Genomic DNA, 23543 nt, shown 5'->3' with positions numbered 1-23543 from the left:
TGAGAGAAAAACATTTTACACGCAAACTTTCTACATTTACGTATACAGATCAATATTTATTAACAGAATATTAATATCTTTAAAATTTTCTATGCTATTATCCCTCTATCAAGGATGGACCCGACATCTAGTTTCGCCACCAAAAAGATGTCGCTCTAGAATGATACTGTGTCGGCAATTTTCTCACTATCTTTTTGATTGTAGTTGATAAAGAAATGATAAGAGCGTATTCTCAAGATTAATATTTTGCATCATCTCCATTTTAAAGAATACAAGTCTTTCCATCTAAAAAATAACACGAAATTTGATATAAATCGATTAATCAAATCAACCCTTATATGAGTCAACCTACCCTTTACTAGATGGTGCTGTTTTCAGTGCGCACAAAAAATATTATTTTATCATTTATAAAATATATATATATATTTTTTTTATTGATAATTTATTTCCAGTATTATTAACATAAAATTTATCAACTACCAAGCGTAAAAAATGTATTTTTCAAATAAAATTAATTTTGTTAAAAGCAATGATAAATTACATTAAATGGGTCTTTTTATCTTGTCTCCAATATAAAATGTTTTTAAAATAAAATTAATAACAGTGATATGAAAAAACAAATGTAATTTTACACTAGTTGAACAAAATGTTAAATTTTATTGAATTAGAGTAGAAAAAAGTTCACGTTGAATTAATTGCGTTAAATATAAATTGAAAAATATCAGAAGAGAATAATTAAAAATTGTTAATCAAATAAAGAAAAAGAGATTCTATTGAATGGAGAAACAGAATTGGCAGAACAATCTTATTTATGCATGAATCGTCAATGAAATGGACCACACAAGATTCAACTTCACATGTTAATGATTTATTAACTTAGTTTCACATACAATAGTATTATGCGTGAACGATCAAACATTGTATAAACAAAATTTACAAAATAAAGTATAAGTCTTTACAGCTAAAAGCTACTAGTAGTAGTGGATCACATAGCTTCATACTTTTCCTCGGGTCCGGCAAATATTGCTCCCCGAGACTATTCCTTTTTTTTTTACTTTATGTCCTATCTCTCATGTATGTATATATATGTATATTTATATTTGTATTTATATTTATATATATATTCATATTTATATATTTATATTTATATATAAATATTATGCCAAATATTAAATAAGGTAGCTTCTGCTAATTTGTCCTAGCATGGAGTTAGGGTACGGGGGGAAGGAAAGGAGGGAGATCGGGAGGGAATTTCATCGTACATATGTATATTACACTCATTTAGATTTAACGATCTCTCTATCTTGTAAATATAAAATTATCATCTCTTATTGTAATACCACTGACAATTGATATAATACGTATATAGCTATGTTATCTGCAATAATATTTATATTATACATCGACAGTGCATTCGTATGTCGCGTTTTTTTTTTCTAAATTTGTTAACCGGTAATGCGATCACGATAAGTCGTTTGTCCCTACTAGTTTCGTTTCTCTTCTTTTTTTTTGGTGCCGCTTACAATCGTGTTCGTTCGCTAAAAGGATTCCATTTTCCGTTTTCATCTCCATTCTCTTGCACTCTCATATACACTTTCGCGCGCGCACACAAGCACACTGTACATTCCGTTACAGGGGACAAAAATGGCCTGCATGCTCTCGTTTCTTCGTTATATCTCTCTCAAAACACAACAAGCGAACGAAACCGCTCCGTAAATACTCTACTTTTGATAAATAATAATAGCAATAAATATCTGCCGAAAATCCCGTGAATGTCTCATTCACGCTCCAATAACTATCGGTATATAGTTCTCCAAAAAGTTCGCCGCGCGCGTTTAATATAGTTGCCCGTCCGATTAAACCGTCAACTATCCCCTTTATGCTACATCGCTATTCTTCGTCCAGTCGGCGCGACAGAACGCACACGATTTTCGATGATGTAGGCCCTTCTTTAAAATTACGCTGTCGAGCTGACTGAGCCATCGAGGAAGAAGTTTGCCCGCAAAGAATTTCTTTTTGATCAAAACAATTTTGCACAATACACGAAAAGTCGAATAATTAATGACATAATAAAGACAGAGTAGAATTATACGCGTAGATGGTTGGCTGAAGAGCTGCTTCTCCTACGTTACTTTCATACGGCATTGTATAAAAATGTGGCATATATTAAACGTACCCTACTTACGTCATGTAACGACCCGTAATGAACGCTCTTACAAAATAGTCCTATAAGTATTTCTCTCGTTTTCTCGTCACGACGTGTTTAAATAATTAGAAGCCACAATTTTCGCTGTTGTTGCATTATTACACGCCTAACGTCATTCGCTCGACAGCTCGTGTACCAACTAACACTGTCCGCCGACATTCGCATTAAAACAATCGTCGACTTGTCCATCATCGCACGGCGTGATTACCAATAAGGCGCGTATATATATATATATATATAGAGGTATATATATATATATATGTATATCTATTTACAATATCATGGAAAATATACAAAGGACATCGGCACTACAGTATATATTCTCGATTCTTTTTTTTTTTAAGACGTTTGATTCTTGCATATATATCACTGAGGTAAGTTTTCACTGGTTTTTAAGCTACGGTCACTCTCGCATTGGATGCTCGAGAGAGCGAAGGGACAAGTACTCTCGACAAGCTCACATCGATCCCAGAGGAGAAAAACTAGCGGAGACCTACGCGCCGAATTGACAGCCATTTTTACAAAAGTCAGTGTCCATAAAACTTGTGAGAAATTTTTTTCATCGAGTACTTGCGTAAATAATTTGCTGGAACTTTATCGAGTGATAATTGCCTCGAAAGATAAAACAAAATTAAATTACTATGAAAGTAATCAACTCCTTCACTTCATTTTAAGACATATAAATTTATGTACGACCTAATTTTGAAAATTTTGCGCTACGCGAATAACTATGCTACGCGATTCTTGTAAGTTTTGTAAAAACGGCCCTCAATCATTCCGAGTCATGCGAGAGTTGGAGAGCGGAAATTGAATAAAATTAGAAATGTCTTAATTTTAGACGGTCCCGTTGGGTATGTGTGTGTACAGCGATGCCAGCCATTTACGTATTCTTAAAAATTCTCTCTATCCATTTTTTGTTTATTTCGCACACAGTGTTTTACCGAAAAGTGCAAATTTTGGGAGAATTGTCATTCGCTGTCGGCCGGTGATATGTCTTTCGCCATTCGTCAAATAAAACGTTACGTTGCTACGTTTTGGTCACGATAAAATACTACGGGAAGCGAGAATATGATTCTCCTCTGTCCAAGATTTCCTTGTGAAACTTAGCGAGTAATATGTGATATCGCGAGCTTTTGATTTACTTTGATATAAATTGTTCTTAAGTAGAGACGCGCACTGGGAAAACTGCTCGCAAAATCTCCACGAGCTTTACATGCCCTACGATATCTATATCGATGGTTGTAAAAGTAGCCTAAGCCACAATCGTGAAAAAGATTGAGTTAATTAACGTTCTTAACGTTTTTTTAGCTCATTTTATAACATACATTTCACTGTGAGTACGAGGAATTCATTGAATTATTATTACAGAAATTCCGGAATACATCAATATTTTAAGCATGCTTTACAAATATTGGAAAATATAATATTTTACAATATGTAAAAGTCTAGTTATCTTAAAATGAAAAATATGACTTAGGCAACTTTTTGCTTCACAAAAGAAGACAGGTGTTGCACGCCTTAGACAAGCGACTTCGCTTGCTGAAAGACCGTAAAGAGCTTTGCTTATGATTTCTCGCGGATACACGGTGACATCAAGCAGTTATCTTTTGATATAAAGTAGTTCCGATTTAATCTCAGAAGCAAACCTAAGCTTACAGACTCGTCGCATTTCTGCGAACGCGATTTCTGCGAACGATAAGATAATTTACTCGTTATTGTTAGCCTTTCTTTCGTTACTACGACGATTACTACGTCGCAGTTGACATATATACAGGCATAATGTGACACTAAAAAATCTGTACGGACCCGTTTTATAGTTAAATATTAATGCAATTGCAGCGAGCATTCGATGTGTGTCACCGATCAGGATACACGCGTACGTTCCTCAAAGAAATCAGAATTACCACTCACGGAAAACACGAATAAGGAATCGCGCGATCTTTTTTGATACTTGCATTTTTTTTATTGTCTATCATATATTCGAACGCGCCAAAATTATCTCGATAATGCAAATGTGAATTCAAGATTTTTACCGCAGCTTTTCAAATTTCTTATTCATGATAGAATTATAATATTCAAATTAAAATTGAATCTCAACATACATAATGGAGATACGCTTAAAAAATATATATTTGTCAACTCGTTGCACATTGTGCAATAAAAAATATAATTAGACAATTTTTTAACTAAACAATAAATAAATCATCCTTTCGAAGAAACTCCATATTGATGACATATTTAATCTCTTACGTTAAAGTGTAATTTCGATCTATAATTCATCATTAACGCTATGCGATTTTTTAAGTGATCTAGAACTTTAGAATTTGTTACATGTTTTGAAATATTTGAATTAATTTAAAACGACATTAAAAATCAATTGCTTGCGTGTACATTTTAAAAATTCCGGATACTCTGCAGCTGTTTTCGTTTGCTTCGCTACTGTATACAAAATCGACTCGTGAATTATTCAGTCGCAGCGTGTTCCGGGTTTACATCGTTCGAGGAACATCGTTCGGGGGAAGAAAAAAAAAATTCATCACGCAGATTAAAAGCGTCCTGCGAACGCTTTGCGTAGATTTGAAACGGTTCAACGAGCCTGTAGCGTAACATTGTGTCACGGTAAACGAATGATTTACACTCTGTGTATAGCTCTCTAAAAAAATGCGTTACTCTACGGGTAGTGTAATGAAGGTTCGTTCGCAAAAATATTTTTTTTTAAACTATTCACGTCTGCTTACGATCGCCCGAATACGTGGGCGAATACATATTTTTCAGAAAACATTCACGCCTCCAAACCGCACGTGTAAATTGTAAAAACCACGCGCAGTAACCGAGAGATCGTTTAATATACATCACTATAGGGAAAGTTTGTGTTTGCGCAACACCAACTTTTACGTTACCTCGTTAACGGAATCTGTAGGAGAACGTTCGCCGAGTTAAAATAATCGCATGGCGAGCCATACGCCTATGATAAACGTGATCCGAGTCTTCCTCTATCAGTTAAAAATCTGTGGAAAACTATCGCTCCCATCGTCTTACTTTCTGTATGCGATTACATACACACGTATTAGGGTAAATAATCTAAGAATGCATGCTGTAGGCCTATTTAGTAAATCGGCCGTAGTATCTCTCGTATTCCGCTATTAATTACGCAAATGCAATTTTACATGCTTGACCGTTTCCTCATCAAACAGACGCCGTTTATCGCAAACAGGACATACAAAGATGTTGCAGCAGATGTTACTTATTGTTAGGCTTCGTCTGTAAATTTGCAAGAAAAGAAAACGCTTGTTGTGACACGGTTGTTGTATACTTAGCGTCGCGTTCTCTCGTTTCCGCATTCAAGAAATCGAAAATGATTCTTTGACTTGACAAATCATAGACAAGCTTTTTGATTATGTTATCAGGGACGCCTTTCGCATCATTATGCGATACTACGAGCGTCTCAAAGCGTATTGGATGAAGTTTCATAAGAAAGTTTTAACTTTTAACGTTTAGAGAGAGAATTGTATAATGTTTTGCTCAAAGTTAAAACTCGTAATGATTTAAGAGAATCTCGACTGGTTCGAATACAACAAATCACAGCGATCACCGAGGTTCGGTTACGCTCGAAGTGATCCATAAGCAACATTTTTATGTCATTTATAACGCATCGTAGCGTTATTTCTGCAGCAATAAATCTGTCATGCTAGAACAATAATAGATAATGAAATCCATTTCACAGTGGCATTAAATTATACCTGCATCACAATCATTATTTACGTCGCGATTGCATGTCATTTGCTAAGTAATTAATAGTTACTGAACGGAAATTTATCCATAATTTATGGGACGTGTGATTCGTAAATTTACCAATAATTTATTAAACTGAACGCTGTGGGGCTAATTACATTTCTACGCGAAGACCACAATCGATACTTCGCGATTTACGACAGATGGGTCGTCGTCTGCGAATATTCGCAGATACCGACACGCTGAACGATCGTGATTGACGCGGATCACCGGCATTGTTTCTGTTCGGCTTTGGCATGGTCCACGGTGGCCGCGGTTCTTTTCGACGACCTCTTGGTCTCCGACTTGCCGGCGCCGTTGACGCCCTTCGAACTGGTTGCCGACAGCGATGTCACTTTGGACGATTTTTTCATATCTTTCTGGTCACTTCTGCTGGCCTCCGTTATCTTGTCCAGCTCCGCCATCGCCTCTTGTATCGCGTTTTCCAATTGCATATTCAATTTACGACTTCTAGAAAAATAGGGGAGGAACGAGAAAATCGTACAGTTAGTATTAAGATGATTACCAGCGCCCGCGCGTGCGGACTCGGCGAAACAGAACAACAGTAAAATCATAATCTAGAAGCTAAACACAGTCGCGACTAATAGGCAAGTGAATTGGCTAGATTACAATTAACGCGTATGACAGTCTCTAGCCACGAAAAAATCGCGTAAAAAATTGCAGAAAAATATATATATATTTGTTTATAAAGAAAAACTTGTGTACGCGGTTTGTTAATACAAACGTATTTAATATTTTTCTACTCGACCGTCGCGTGTTATGGAAATTAGAATTACGTACATAATAATGCAGAATAAAAAGAAAGGGGAATTGAGAAGAAAGATGGCTGAGATTGAAATAGAGAACCACTTAATATATTAATATCCAGCACATAAAAGTATCGATATCCTTTGGCGAGTTAACGAGAAGAATATTGAACCACAGCTACGCAGTAAGCTATATAAGGGATTTTAATTGGCTGTTGGCTTGCTATACGATTACGATCACCGACTGTAAGAGCTCTCCAGTGAAAAAAGAGAAGATTTATCGCTTTTAAAAATGAATTCATTGCTGAGAACTGACTATAAGATACGCTCGTAACCTTGTCTCTTACTTACTGCCGCAGTATATTTTAACAATGCGATAAAAAATATCTTTATTAAATTCACGGAGATCTACATCGTGCAACACTTATCGTTCTTCATTAACTCTTGCTCTTAAAATTATATTAAATGTAATAAAATTTGTATAACATCACGTGCATTTTACTCGACTCTGGAAAGGATATATGGTGCAACTTTTTGACATTTAATAATGCTAATTAAAATCATAAATTAACGTGTCTGTGTCGCAACTGTAAGGTCGAGTGCCGGAAAAAAAAAAAGAATTTAAAAACGTAACACTCAAGCATCTCCCGTTCTACATATTTCCCTCTCAATTTCTGCAATAATATATTGAAGCAACGAGATATCTCTAAGAGGCTCTCATCTATAGTTCATTCTAGTCGGGGTGGGTGACTCACTTCCTAAACTTTTTACGGGCGCGATGGTGCGCCTCGAGACCTTCGGACAGGGATTTGAGGGCCTTGACATCGACTTGGGTGCGACCGCCCCCGCCCCCGTACCACCGGACCCAAACTGTCATAGTACCCGGGGGGCCCAGTGACTCGACTTTCCCCGGCCAGGCCGGGCTTCCTCTTGCTGCGCCCCACACTAGGTCACCGACCATCAGTTTCCATTGGTTCCCGTCGTCTATGTCCTTTGTCTCGGCTACTGGGGGTTCCAAAGAATGCAACGCTATGTTTCAGAGATTTGCCATCTCGGCTGATTTCGCGAAAGTAACATAAAAAAGCCCATCTCCGTAAAGACACTTTCGTACAGACACATTAGATAAGAAACTGTTGCGGAAGTCGTGTACAACAAGGTGGTGTTGAGAAATATGTGAAGATTGGAAAATGTATTAATTAATAATATTAAATCATGGATATATCTTAATTATTAAAAAAATTAAAAGCTCATAGTGATTTTACTAAAGTTTTTAATAAAGAGATTAACAATTTTCTGCTTTGATAAATTTGACATGAACCGCGTGTACAATCGATTTTTATTAATTTTGAAAATCTGATGTGTAAAGAATATCATAACATAAAGCATTAAAGCATTAAATTTACAATAAATATGAAGCAAACATATTTGTGTGGCATAATTTGCAAATTTATAATGAATAAAATGATCAGGATTCTTATATTTCAAAATTTTTATCACTGAAATATAATAAATAATTCAATTGTACTGTGCCAAACACGTCTGTAAATATACACGACACCGCGTAACTTCCATCTGATATACCTGTATTGATCTCGATTAAGATGTGCAACGCATAACAGCAAAACGTTCCGATATGCTTATGGTGCGTGTCGCAGAGGGATGTTCGAAACTGATGGTTGAACTACTTGTCCAGTAGTATCGTAATAATGTGCTTCTTGCTCGCATGTGTGCTCGTTAAATACGATTAGTAGCTTCATTCAATGGTGGTAGGTGAGATCAGAGGCAGAATGAAATATCAGATGGTTCGAACACATGCAATGATATTTTGCCAATGTGAATATCATTCGTTTTATATTCCCTTTTTCCACGATTTATTTTTGCGAGGCGAAATCTCTCCATTTATGATATTTCAAACAAATAAGCATTTTTTATAGAAATTTATAACATTTACAGGATCCAAGTTTTTTCAATTTTTAACAAATTGTAAAAATCATCACTTTTTATTTATTATTCTCGATGCTGGAATAAAAAAATTTATATTTTACAGCAATTCAATTCCGGTTGTGATAACTATTTAAATACAATAGCATTTACCGTGCCATAATTACGTAATTAAACTTTATGTGTTATTATTAATATTTGATTCTATTTCATCTTCGTAGCTTTATTCTATTGCAAACGTTTTTCAATCGTTGCGGGATTTTTTTTACCTCCATCCTCGGGAATATGCACATGCTGTACGTAAAACGTAAAGATGTATATGTACAAGATATGTCGAAATAACACACGATAGTGAGCCACACCCCTTCCGAAATGAACGTATGATTCAAGCCCCTTGGCTACTCGGATGAGAATGTAATTGCGTGGGTATTAACAAACCTGACAGCCAATTAGTAAACGCAAAAAAGGAACCTTGGAAGATTACATTATATTTACAATGATCAAAACAGTTATTTCTTCCTTCCACAAGCGACGTGTTGAAGGCTCGTACGTGATGAATAAGAGTCTTTTTTCTTTTTTTTTCTTTTTTTTTTTTAGTATTAGCGCCACTTACCTGCCTTCCTCGATTTCTCGTTAATGTGATTAATAATGCGACATTAGAATGAATAAAGTCGCTATCATAGACTGATTCGGTAAACTCAGCTCCGAGTTCGCACAAAATAGTGCATTTTTCCGGCATGAAGCCCCGATATGAAGAGGGACGAGTGATCCCTCTCGACCCAACGATCCAATTTGAGCGCAGAATTTCGAATATTGCGAAAAAAAGCTGCCACCAAAGCGATACTTCGCCATGCAATGATATTAGCAGACATGCACAAGCGAAATAAATAAACCAATAAATAAACTATTGATAGGCAAATTGGCGATACACGTAGCACGTGAAATTGGTTGAAATAGCAAGCCGAATTAAACAATGCCGATGATTAGATAATTTACGAGCATGTAATTCATTAAGTTACAAGATGAGTCAGTGAAAATGAAGTTGTAATTTGAAGCATTCTTAATAGTAACATTCATATGATAATTATATCTAGTGACAAAGAGCAACGGGAAGGCATCGTCTTTTTCTCGCGAATAAGCCAGTAAAAGTAAAATTGGCACAGCAACGATCAATGCTTCACGTTTCTCGCTGTCATAAAAAAACATCCTGACAAAGAAACTTAAGAAATGTATTCTATAACAAAATTGAAAGTTTATCCGGCCAAAATCCGTGCTTCTTCTCTCGTTACGTCGGCCATTACGAAAGTTTCTTCGCAGAATACTTTTGCTACTAAGCGGAAATACTTTGACTACTCGTATATGATTAAGTTCTAAGAGTACCGTACAATACTGACCATCTTGGTCTTCATGCAGAGTAGAATGCATGGAATGGATGGAGTCCAGCTTTCGCTTGATTCCGCGGCCGAGGGCATGTTCCCTGCCCTCGCACCTCACCGTGCTCACCACACCTTCGGCTTGCTTCAACGTCTCTGACGTATAGATCTGTCAAATACAACTCGATCAACTCAGGCACAAGCCTACCAATCGCATGCTAATATCATTTCAGTGTAAAGGTCATTCAGAGTGCCAATGTATTATTTTTTTCTCTATTTAAATCCCGTTTCATGGTCCACAAGGACTTTATAGTTTCTCTCTCGACTGAGCATAGGAGACAAGAGCGCTTTTGCAACTCTAATTCGGACAATACAGAAAAAGAAGTAAATAAAATTAAAAGAAAAAAAGTAGATCACTAAAGTAATCACGAAAGTTCGATGTCTCCGATGCTTTCGATGCAGAAATCACGCGACAAATTTAACTCATCGATGCATGCAAACGATGATACCAAAAGAGACAAACTCAAACTCTGTTTACGCATGCTTACATTGCAAGGTACTTTTTTTTCATCAGGTATATATATTCATAATTTTTATCAGAAGGATATTTTTTGTTCAGAAAAAATTTATTTTTTTGTTATATAAAAAGAGTCCTGATTAGTTCTGATTAACACGATTAATAGTACAATTACATTATTGCAATCTACCATTTAAATAATAACGCTAAATAAACGAGCGTACGTATACGCTCTCACGTTACAGTGCAAATGTAAAAATTATTAACGTTAAATACAAACTAATTACAAACTTAATATTATCGAATATTATCGCGTGAACCGATCGCAATCTAATAATGCCACTGGTGCCTATTCCATTTTCAATTTACAAAAATAATTTGATAAAACCGCGCAAAGAGAAAGCTGCGGTCACTCGTCCGACGACGAGTCACTCTCCTCAGCATCGTCACCTTCTTGCGCATATATGAATTGATTATAAATATATGGATTAATGTAAGTTTGCTTATTAGGCGTGTAATTAACAACAGCAATGCCGTTAGGATCAGATCTATAATTGTACAAGTGCGGATAGAGGCCGGATGACGCGATACTAACGTTGACGAATTTTTCTGGATAACCGACGTTTTGCGAACAGTAAGAAATCCCGGTATTATGTCGTTCCAATGTCTTCTCGTCGGAATTTTGATCAATTTCGTCTTGCTCCATGGCATGCTGCACGATCTGAGTATTGACGCGATTCGTATCAACGCACGGTTTCTCCTCGAACTTGTCATTAACTTGCGGCAACATAGTGTAATGTGCGTGATCTGGCACTAAGGCTTGCTGTCGATAAACGTTCGCATTGGGGACATAATGCTGGCCGTGATAGAGAATTGGCTGATAATGACCGTGACCTATGATTGGCAACGGATTGACCTCGATCTCCGAATAGGGAACGTCTGTCATTTCTTTACTGACGTTTAGTTGGTCTTCCACGGTAGAGTGGTCCATTGTGTCTGAATTAATGGAATGATTTGGTGATGATGTGTCCATATACTCCTGTGAGTCAGCGTATGTGTTTTCTGGGTGTGTCGTATCGGCCGGCTGGTGCATGTCTATTACAGTTAGATGACGGTTGACCTGCTCTACGTGGGTACCAACCTGGATCCCAGTGGTCACCGTTGACTCCACGTAGGTCTTTCCATGCAGGCTCGGTTGATTCAAAGTGATCTCCTTGGTGGTGATACCCTGCATTCTCCAATCCTCCGACGCCATTTGCGCGTCACCTGAGTCTGGTTCGCTGCTTGACACGCAATGAACCATAGGCTGAAAATATAAAATGGCAAGATAATTAATACATATAAAATTCTTCATTGCCGAGAAAGAATCTTGCACATTTTTAGCTTTGATATTGAAAACATAAAGACGAAAAAGTTAAAATGATTTTCTTCGTCATTTTCACAATAAAAAATATGCATATTCTTCTAAAAATTAAACAAGTTAATCTTATTCCAAACTATACCGTGAATAATTAATATACACGATTCTTTATTACCGAGAAAGAATCTTAACAGAAATATTTTCTTTTTACAATGAAAAATATGCATATTCTTCTAATAAGAATTAAGCAAGCTAATCTTGTTCCAAATTATACCGTGGACGACGAGTGATGTCTAGCGGTGATCGGAGGCGCTGGCGAAGCTGCGCCGTGTGTAGTGGTATCCACGGCAGGACTGTTAGACCTTTGACTGTTTCCTGGACTGTGAGTAGTCGTGTCAGGAGGTGATCCCTGTCTCATCATTGCCGATTGCGCCACATTCGTTTGATTTCCGGCAGTTTGCGTCGACACGGAGTGCCTCGCCATAAGTGGACTGTGCTGTTCGTTCTGTTGAGCCGTTTTCTCCACGACGGTTGTGCTACTACTGGCTAATACATACTGCTGTTGCTCGACGTTTTGATCGGACGACGGCGAATTCACGCCGCTTTTAGGCGAAGAGGATGCTGTTTTTCCTTGAATCATGCCGGAACTCAAAATGTACGACTGATTGTGATCGAGATTTAAAGAAGGATCGACAGTTTGTCCGCCGTTAGAAGCTGCACTTTGAAAATTCGGTATCTGATTGTTTGAAACCATAGTCGTTTGCTGCTGCACGATCGTCGTGTTTTGCTGGACGAACGTTGTGTTCTGTTGATTCGACGCTGAAGAGACGGCGATGTTCTGCGCGGTCGCACAAGGTACCATGAGCGTCTGCCCGTTCATCTGTATAAATTCCTGCTGACCTTGCATATTCGGTGGTCTCACTTGCGAGGTGTTGAACGTTACTTGCTGATTCGGACTGACGTTTGCGACTATCGGGCTTAGTTGATTTCCGAAGGACGTCGTTCCGTTCACCAGGAACTGACCGCTATTTGGCGATAGAAATTGCGCTCCAGGACTGTGCTGTTGTATTATCTTTCCACTGGTCGCTTGTGGCGCCCGTATAACCATTCCAGCTGGTCCGGCGGCCAATATGCTTTGACTCGGATTAAATATGCCGCCGTGGCTTTGAACTGGCGTAAGCACGTTCTGACCATTGACGTTCTGTATCTGTAGCTGCATCCCGATGTTACCCGTATCTTGTAATAATGTAGCCGTGCCGTCGGCAGACATAACCATGCTGCCTAAGCCAGGAACGATAAATTGCTGGATGGTGGGGAAATTCTGAACCATCCCGGTCGTGCCGTTTAACAAGTTAACCGGTTGAAGAAGATTAATCTGCTGCGCTGGTTGAGGATTCGTGATTATCTGCTGCGTATTGAATTGAGATGCAGCGCCGGTTTGACCGTTCATCACGAGCTGTGCCGGCGCGCCAGCTTTGCCAGGCACAATAGTCAGCGCTTGGAGCATAGGTCCACCTATGCTCTGAGTCTGAAAGTTTTGCTGGGCAAAGTTCGACTGCGACTGCATCAGCATACCGGCATTTTGCTGGGACGAAGCAATGTGCAGCATCGACGCCACGGTCTGTGGATTCGTTTTCCGCTTCTTGTACGCTTTCTTCTTGGTTATCGCCGATTCCGGCGATAGCAGCGCTGGCTGTCGATTCACAGTCATGCTTTGATTGGCGGTGACAGCTCTAGACACATCCTGATTCGCGTCGAGAATCGACTGAGTGTTCTGTATTACGTTGCCGGTGGCGACAGTCAGATGTGGTATCTGTACGTTTTGGCTTATACCGTCCATTGTCATCACGCCAGGTTGAATCAGTACCGGTGTTTGAATAGTGTTCACGAGTACTGTGGGCTGTCCTATGACTTGCTGGGCAACACCTACCGCGGGAATAACTTGGCTGACAGCACCAGTCACGCTGGTAACCATTGGCGAAACTGACAGTGGTGGCATAGAATTAGCATTGGAGATAATTTTCGGCGGTGGAGGCGCCATGACGCCGTTGATTGTTGATCCGGTGCTTGCCATTATGAGTTGACCACCACTGGATACTAATATATGACCGGGCGGTAATGTCGATCCGGCAGGATGTTTTAGTATTCCACCAGAAGTGAGAACGTTGTGAACTTGAACATTGGCCTGCGGGTGTTGTTGCTGCGGCTGCTGTTGCTGCTGTTGTTGTGGCTGCTGCTGCTGCTGCTGCTGCTGCTGCTGCTGCTGCTGCTGTTGATTTTGAGGCTGCATCGATGAATTCGCACTTGCTTGAGGTACTTGTATGCTACTAACAACGCTCTGGACCATTTCGAGCGGAGATTTGGATACGCTCATCGTCGCGGATTGACTATGCGGGGCAGAAGACTGAGTGGAAACTGAAGTACCCGATATATTCGATTGCGCTTGATGCTGTGGCTTGTTCGGCAGAAGATTAGATATCGCAGACGGTGTGTTTATTGAAACGGTGGCGGTATTCGCCCTTCCGGCCAAGACAGACGTGATCGTATTACTGCTCACTGTATGACCGCTCGCCATAGTTGTTATCACGGACGATGTTCCACTGAAAGTGTTTATAGGTATTCTGGAAACAGCATTGACAGTATGAGGATGAGGTTGATATCCATCCAGAGAATTTTGCCTCGTCGTTATTTGCCGTTTCACTTGAGACGTCAAATTGTCCGACGCGGAGGAGGATGTTTGAGATGGCGAAGTACTAGGTGGAATGCCGCTAGAACTCATTGTAACCGAATTTGGAGTTTCGGACCTTTGTTCTTGAATACCGCTGCCAATCAAAGATTGCGACGGCTGCTGCGCTTGTGGCGTCAGCGTTTGAGGTGGCATTTGGCCCGACACGTGCGAATGAGGCGTCGGTGGTTGCGAGTAGCTGTGCGGCGTCGCCGGTTGCGACGAAATCAGGCTCTGCGGAGTCGCCGGTTGCGAGATTCCAGGTGTCGAAGCCGCCGGCGTGTCCGAATTGGCCGGACTGTTGGTGCCAATAGGAGATCCATGACTCGTGCTCACAGTGCCGCCTTGTATTGGTCTAGAGTCAACTTGCTGTTGGTTGTTCGTTTGATATCGCTCGCCGAACGTCGATGACGTAACAGGATCCTCGCGCTGATCCGTGTGCATCAGGTACTGCCGCTGCATCTGCTGTTTATACTGATCCTGGATGTAAGATTGAGTATCGGCGCTGGTGACGCAGCCCTGACACGGGCTGCTCTCGGAATCCGTGCCGCTGTTGCTCGACGTCGGCGTCATACTGCTATGTACGACGACCGGCGAGGTCGCGTGATTCTTTACGGAAGCGAAGGACGAGGTATTCGTGGGACTGGCAATAGAGGAAGGCTTTGGTTGAGGAAGATAGGTATTGTTGGGCACGTGTGTGCCATGACTGGTCTGAGGCGAGGCTTTCGAATTGTTATTCAGCATGCTCACTTGAGAACTACTGACACCGGTCTGCCTCGATATCGTGCTGTTCAGCAGCGCCGTCTGCTGGGCGAGGTACCCACTGGGATCCTCTAGGAACGAAGGGCCGCTGCTGTTGAACGTCGAACCTATCTGACCATTATTCTGCTGATTCTTCTCGTTGAATTCGTCCACCGGACTCGCTGCCGAGTGCTCTAATCCGTTGTTCGTTCTCGACGATTCTGCAACGCCGTGCTGCCGCTGCTTTTTCACTATTATTTTACTCGACTTCGCCTTTTTCCGCGCGGCCTCGTCCGTCCAAGTAGAGGCCTGTGGAATGTGATGATGAAGCGGCGGCACACGGTCGAACGAGTTGCAGGTGATATTCTGCACCGTGACAACGGACGGTTGATGGGACACGACCGCGGCGCGATTCTGCTGCCACGGTGGCGTTCTGTTGTTGAAATGCATACTGCCGGGCTGCCCGTTTGGTCCCATACCAGATTGCTGCGCTTCGACAGCGTGGCTGGCGTTCGGGCTTCTTCCCGTGTGATTCGACAGAACAAACTGCTGTTGAGGTCCCATTTTAGCGTCCGCGTTCGTTCCTTTCGAAGGGTCGAAATTTCTTACCGGATATTGTACTTGATTCTGCGCGTACATCCGCTGAACGTTCTCGTGCGGGCTATTCGACAAGCCGCCGTTTTGAACCACGTGATGCCGCTGAATCGAATTATTATGTAACAATAGTTGCTGCTGCTGTTGCTGTTGCTGTAATTGTTTCACGTTTAGATCTTCTTCGGTAACCGATGGTGTTCGGTTGAGTCTGTTTTGAATATCAGTAGCGTTCATATTGGTCATGACAGTGGAACCGGTTTGCTGCTGCATGACGTCCACAGAATGATGATTTAGCTGTTGATTTGAATATTGCTGCTGAATGCAAACTTGAGATAATTGTTGCTGTTGCTGTTGTTGCTGCTGCTGCTGTTGCTGCTGCTGTTGAAGCTGCTGTTGAATCTGCATCTGGAAGTGATCCGTCGATTGAGATTGCATAGCGTGTTGATTCTGTTGTGACTGCTGAGATTGCATTTGATGTTGATGAAGTTGATGCAATTGCGGATGAAGGCCGGTTTGATTCGGCACTTGCGACGATTGCATATGATGCACGTAATTTTCAGTCGGGTGCTGAGAATTGTAATTCGTCGACTGCTGCTGCTCCACTTCCTGAGGCAAGTGCTGTTGCTGTTGCATGTTATGTTTTTGAATTTGTTGCAAATGCAGCTGCTGCTGTTGCTGCTGCTGCTGATTCAGATGCTGCTGCTGTTGCTGTTGCATCACGTGCAACGACTGTTGATTCAGCTGATTGATGTAATGAGGAGCTTGCTGCTGTACTAATTGATTTACGGTGTTCTGATGCTGTTGTTGTTCTTGCTGCTGCTGTAGGATCTGCATATGTTGCAATTGTTGCTGATGCGGCACCAACTGCTGTGAATTCTGCTGCTGCTGCGATATTTGCTGTTGGATAAGCTGCTGCTGCTGCTGTTGCTGCTGCTGTTGCTGTAAGATCAATTGTTGATGTTGCTGTTGCAAAAGCTGCTGCTGCTGCTGACTCATATTATTGAAATTGGTACCCTGCTGATTCATTATCAGCGGGTTGCCCATCAGCATGCCCGACATGTTGTGTTGATTTAGCCTTTGCTGAGGATTTCTCGCACAACTGTTCACATCATTCTGGGAAGGTGAATTTAAAGACTGATGACAGATCTGTTGGCCGTTTTGCTGGACTTGCAAATTCGGGATCGCAATTGGCCATACCTAAAAATCAAATAATCATACGTAAATATTTGAATAGATGTGTACTAATTTTTCTACGAATATTTATACAAAACTTCTACTTTATAATAACATTATTACACTAGCTTCACTTAATATACAGAACAATCGAAACACTACGTACTGTTAATTATTAAAACAAATCACGCGCTACGGTATAATTCTTAGGTTAAAAAGGAACCCCAATAATTTGCGATTCAATTAAAGCCACGACTCAATTACCTGCGATCCATTAGGCACCGGTGAACCTTGAACTCCAGATGCCGCGACCGCAGCAATAGCCCTCTCTCGTTGTGCCAGAAGTTGCGAAACCGAGACGCCGGAATAAATACCGCCTATGCCTCCTAGTTTCCTCTTCTTCTTCTTGCTGAGACCATCTGTGCACGCCAATAAAGTATCTCTTAATAAACCAGAATCGGAATCCAATTATCTTCGATTCGCCGGCATCTACTTGAAATTGAATCGACAAAGGCTTTTCCCGTTCGAAGCGCAATTGTAAAAGACGACGATAAGTCCCTGGCGCCGTGTAGAAATTAAAATACGACTTATTCGCTCTAACTCTGCGCTCCCCCCGTCGGCTTTCTCGCTTATTATTCAGGCGACGTTCCAAGCTTCTTAATGAAGCAAGTGTTCCATTTGAAATCCCGCCGCAAGGTTAAATCGTATTTAGCCCGACATTTCCGTGCTTTAATTCTCCACTTTTATAAAACGTCGGCTTTTCCCTCGGTCTGCATTATCATTCCGGAATATATCTTTCGCGAGATAAAAATATTACCGCGATAATAGATCAAATTGCATAGCCGTGTTAAAAGATGTTAACATTAGATTATTACATAACTGTGATTAAAATAACTTTACAACATGTGATTAGTACTAAATATTTTTCATATGCTCAAGATTGATAAGAATTGATAAAAACTTTAAATTATTAATGAATTAGCCTGGTGCTTAAAATTGTGAAAAAAACTCATTGAGATTGTTATAATATTATTATTTATCACGTCACGCGATCTCTCGAATTATAGCTTGGTATAGTTTCAGAATCGTTTAATTACAAGCGAGAAATTAATAAAAAAATTATATAAGAATAAAAAGTAGTATGTTAATATATATCGATGACACGAATAAAATAAATATAAAATTTGAAGTTATATATTCTGATTAAAAAGAATTTTGAAAACCATACAAGAATGTTATGAGAAAACTTTAAAGTCATTTAATAAATAACAAATTACACGATAACAAAATTGGATGCAAATGATTAAATAATGTAGCAGCATTTTAATATTTGAATAAAAGAAACGGCATAAATAAAAGATCAGAAGAATGGAGAGATTAAATAGATTTATAACACTTCTGAAACCTTATCATTCTCGCATATTCAACGCGGAAAAAGCGTCCCGAGCAGCCATCGACACTTCTGAATTACCGTGATTTATGAGAACGTGTTAGAAAGGAGGAGGACTAAGGTTTTCATCGGGGCGACAGGCTAAGGGGATCTTTTATCTGTAAGCCTACAGAGGATAATTATTCTCCGTGCGCGGCGATTGGCGTGGGGAAGGAAGAGAACGGATAATTCTCGGCGAAGAGGGAAAGGCATGAAAACGACGAGAAGCGAAAGCAAAAGAGGAGGGTGAGTTGGGTGAGCGTAGTAATGAATCTACGGTGGCAGTAAGGCAACTTGTCCGTCCTGACGACGGCAGTTTAACCCGATTTCCAAAGGAGGGGACGGAAGATTTGCGTAAAATCTTTAGATCCATTTTGCGGCTTCCGGGGGTTTTCGCGCGAACGCGTAAAATCTCTCCCCCGCGACTATCTCGACTCTCGGAATGCCTGCAGTCAATGGCTCGAGCAATAAACGTTCTCGTCGTTAAACCTGATGAAAGAGGGCGATGTAGTAATTGGAAGATATAGTTCGTCGTTTGCGGCTGCTTTCAACCACCGCGGCATTCATTTAAGTACGAGATGTTCGCTGTTTTAACTCGCTCATATCAAATGATGGAACATAATTTTATTTGTGCAGATTACCGTGAAATGCACCGTGTGATTTACGAAAATCATTTGTTTCTAACTAAAAGTACATCTTTCAAAGGAACTTATGAGTCCGGAACGAACGTATTAATTATATGTGACATAATTTATTATTACACACAGCGCAATAGAAAGAAATGAAATGATAATTTATAAAAAAAAGTTAGAAACTGTAATCACTAAAACGTAATTTCTGAATGATTCTACGAGCAAATAAATGACTTGGTTGCAACGGAAGAGAATGTAAATCTTCAGGGTTCACACAGAGGATTTGTACATAAGCCCGAGCAATAGTAGTTAATTCCATCGGTTCATTCCAGAGCTGCTGGAGCTAGAGACAAACGCACCTACAAAGGTAACATTCGTAATCCCGCGAGATAGATGCACTCTCCGTCGGTCTCACTGTTGCGGCATTATCAGGAGCGAGCGCTGGTGGCATCGTCGGCGTTTTAACCACGTCTCTAACGGCCGTCAGGCACCTCGGCGAGCGTCGCGAGTTTATATTCAAGCTCCAGCGGTCTCGGCGGCGACGAATGACTTGGTTCGGTGCGAGCATGAAAACCCACCGGGATCGTGCCGTTACGTCACGCCGAAGCGTTGATGCGGACTGAGCGGAGCGAGACCGAAATGCGCTTGCGCGATTACCCGACGGAAACGGGCGCGAGGGTGGCTCGGGGGTGAGACAGAGAAGAATAAGGACCCTCCGTTGAGGGAACGAACGTCACTCTCGGGGCAGGCGCAAGAATCACAACCGGACACAGTCGTTGGACCGCAAGGCTGCGTTCTCTCCCACCCACCCTCTCCTTTCTGCGCTCGCTTCTCATGCGCGCGCGACCGTGGCTCGCTCCTCGTACGAAATTAACCCTTATCAACTCCGTGTCTACCACCACCATCCTCCTTCACGATCCCCCACCGGGAATACGGTCCGGCTTCTTTCGCCTCCCTTCCTTTTGTATCCACCATCACCACCTCCGCCTCGGCGTCGCGGTACGTCGTCGTTCTCCTTGTCGTCGTCGACGTCGTCGTCGTCACCGGCAGCGAAGGGAGAGCGGATTCTTTCCTCCTCCCGGGACTTTATTGATCGCCGCCGCGATAAGAAGGCACGAGCCGGCCGATTGGTCTGGGGATGTGGCCGCGCCGTGATCTCGCCACGACGAATGTAGCCGGCGCGGAAAACGCGATCCATTGTTTCTTAACGCAATCGGATTAAATTCAGATTCTTCGACCGTTAGTTATCGTGGGATAGCGCAATCTTTTCTCATAAAAATTTTCGATGAATCAAATAATAAAATAGGATATTTCATAATTTTATTGTGAAATCTTTTATTATTTCTATAAATAAATAAAATTATTTTATTATACAATTTCTTCGGTTAAATAATAGATATCATTAACTGAGATTGCTTTCTTTTCTACGTAACATATGGAATCCGATCGTGTGTTAACTCTGCCTTCCCTCTACCTGCTTCCTAAGGCGATTATCTTTTTCAGACACATCCTACGCAAATATATTTTCAGAAAATACAGGTCTAATAGACCCACTTAGCAAACGATAGAGTTAATCTGTTTACACGACACAATATCCACAACATCCACAATATCCTCAACAGGCGAGGAAAACAAACACTCTCGCGTGCGGCTAAATCCGCCAAAGGAATTTCGAAAGTTCGCCACCTGCAACGAAATCCCGTAGTCGACAACTCGCACGAGGGGGCGAATTGGGGTTCGTCGCCCGTAAAATCGCTTCTCTCGCTGCTTGGGACGCCGCCGTAACTGCCGCGTACTGTGTCGTCGCCGAGGACAAAAGTGATCGATCGAGCTTCGGGGGAAACTGTTTGCGGGGAAAATTGTTTGAAGCGACAAAAGATCGTGTAAACCGCGCCCTAGATTTCGATGTGCGTATTATTACTGATCCAATGAGCAGATTGCATTATGAATCTCATTAAACGTGCTTATTGACTTTTCCAGTTGAATAACGAGATTGGATTAATTATTCTAATTAATTCTCATATACATTTTACATCTCAACATAGAGCAGAAATATTTTATTTAACATATCAGTTACATCGTCTGTAAAATCTAACAAAAAAGCCTTTCAATTGATGAAAAAAATAATTTAAATCGCTGCAAATAATTGTTCAAACAGCTTCATTAAAAACTTTATTTAATATTCATATAAGTGATAGAAAATGAGATTGAGGGAGAACTGACTTGAAGAGTTAACACAGCAATAAATGTAGGATTAAATTTTCACATCGGCAAAATGCTTTTCGGATAATTGTGATTTCCACTTCGCTCTCGTGACCGATAAAAAGCGAAAGACGCGTTTAATCATTCCTGCTCTCAGCCCGGTGTATAATAATCCATCGCATGTAAGCGAAAGAGCCCTCCCTTTTTAGCCGGCAAAGTCAAACTGAAAATCAGGGAAAGGGGGAATTAAATCGACTCCCAACGGGAGTGAGCGCGTTATGAAAACTTGGAGCTCGACGTTCAACGATAAAGATTCATTCGAGCCTCTCCACTTATTCCCTTTGCCGTTCTTCTCCCCCGTCGTAGAGGTGTGTGTGTGTGTGTGTGTGTGTGCGTAGAGCGCGAGCGCGCGCGTCAACCCTCCCCCGACGACGAGAGAGAAGAAAGTCAGGGAAAAAGCCAACCCCATCCAGCGTGTCGTTTTATATCACCGGAGGATTGGAATCGAAGCGGCGCGAGCGTGCGTCGATGTTAAAACGACCCTATAAAGTCCCATAAAAACACTGCCACCGACATGTATGTATATCCTCCGCTCCGACCGTAAACTCAAGTTAAACTTCAGCCCCCGGATTTTCAGACGCAAGCGCGAAACTGCCTCGTCCCGCGATGCTGCGCACGAGTGCGCCTATGCAGCGGGACGCATCGCGCTAATCTATTTACGAGGGCGAACGGATGCAGCGAATCGATCCATTTTTGTTGTTGAAAGTGTTCATCGCTGCGGAGCGAACTCCCCGCGAGGGAGCTCTCCCGCGAAGAAAATATTATACCGCGCGAATGCCGTGCTGCTCGTCGCAGCTGCAAACCGGGGACCCCAATAATTTTAATGTTTAATTTTGATGTTTAACGTTTAATTTCACAATATGCAAATGTAATATTTTCCGCGGCACATTAAAATTATGGATATATCATTTTCATGACGTTCGGGTAAGCCGGCACGTTCGATGAAGCGTCCCCAGCTCCGAATAATATTAAAACGCGCAGCTACGGTGCTCAGGGTGAAAGTTTAATAACCGTTGGTCGACAACGCGGTCGCGCCCGGCTTTCAATCTACAAGCGGATTATAATTTCTAGCCGACGCAATTTGGACTACAGGTAGAAGTACGTCGGGAACGCGCGTCCTGCAACAGCCGCTTAATTAACGGCGCGGAAGTAAGGAAAAAAGAGAAGAGAAATGGGGAGGGAGGTGAGGGGAAGGAGCAAACCGACGCAGTGCAGGATACGTCGGTTATGGGATTTGGTAATGAAATTCGGTGGAGAGTTTGGCGGCTACGGTGATACATCATTCCACCCCCGTCCTCAGCCCCGTTTCACCCCTCGCCGCGTTTCTCCCGCGCTTTAATGCCCAACTGCGGCGGGCGAAGAAAGGACGATTTCGCGGCGGGGCGAGAAGGAGGATGGGATCGGCGAAGCGACTTCGCTAATGCCGCAATTTCACCGTTCCTCTTTCACCGTCGACTTTTTTCCCTAATGATCACGGCTCACTTGACGGTGTGGAAAAACTTTTGGTCTTCCTCCAATAAAAGTTGGCACGTGTTCCCGCGCGACGGTGAATAAACGTCTCGGCGATTATGGCGTCGGTTCGACGTCCGACTTGACAGAAAACTTTGTTAATACGTCGGATCGATGGAGAAAGTTCCGCGAGCGCGTGTGCGCCAACTTGTGCGGCGGCGGAGTTTGACTGTCGAACTCGTCGAGATTGTAAAAACGGATATTATGGATAGAAGGATCTTGATTTTGATCGATCGCGGGGAAAAATTATTCGACGCGAAAGAAAATTGAGAAGTTTGGCGCGAAAATACTTATTCAATAAAATATATAATCATTATGCTTCAAGAAAGTATTATCATCTTCCCGAACGATAACTATTACATTATTAGTTTTTGTATACATCTTTATATTAAAACTCTTAGTTTTATTAAATCTTTAAAACTTTCAATTCGTATCCTCAAAACAGTAACATTTTCGATTTATGATATTATTATACCCGATTTTCAAGTTTCAACCGCGATCTCTTTCGTTCGATCGACTACCTGAATAATCGATGATCCGATC

At 41.3% G+C, this 23543-nt stretch overlaps 1 protein-coding gene across 6 annotated transcripts in view; it reads right to left on the bottom strand.

The window, feature by feature from the left end:
• Positions 1-846: 846 nt before the first annotated feature.
• The window catches only part of LOC105672197 (methyl-CpG-binding domain protein 5/6 homolog sba-like), a 200345-nt gene continuing 177648 nt past the window's right edge, over positions 847-23543 (bottom strand). For 2 of the 6 annotated variants that reach the window (XM_012366965.2, XM_012366968.2), the window contains exons 4-9: positions 17433-17587; positions 12210-17192; positions 11534-11881; positions 10080-10227; positions 7500-7749; positions 847-6448 (exon numbers count right to left, since the gene is read on the bottom strand). In XM_012366965.2, coding sequence (XP_012222388.2) covers positions 6205-6448; positions 7500-7749; positions 10080-10227; positions 11534-11881; positions 12210-17192; positions 17433-17587 — 6128 coding nt within the window. In that variant the 3' untranslated portion in view covers positions 847-6204. Of the gene's footprint in view, positions 6449-7499; positions 7750-10079; positions 10228-10342; positions 11882-12209; positions 17193-17432; positions 17588-23543 lie in introns of those variants that run through there. The other 4 variants (XM_012366966.2, XM_067353134.1, XM_012366967.2 and 1 more) reach the window with 4 other exon arrangements.

The sequence above is a fragment of the Linepithema humile genome, chromosome 4 (genome assembly GCF_040581485.1).
Source record: "Linepithema humile isolate Giens D197 chromosome 4, Lhum_UNIL_v1.0, whole genome shotgun sequence".
NCBI lineage: Eukaryota > Metazoa > Arthropoda > Insecta > Hymenoptera > Formicidae > Linepithema > Linepithema humile.
The sequence above is the reverse complement of the archived record's forward strand: the minus strand, read 5'-3'. Positions and strand labels throughout refer to the sequence as shown.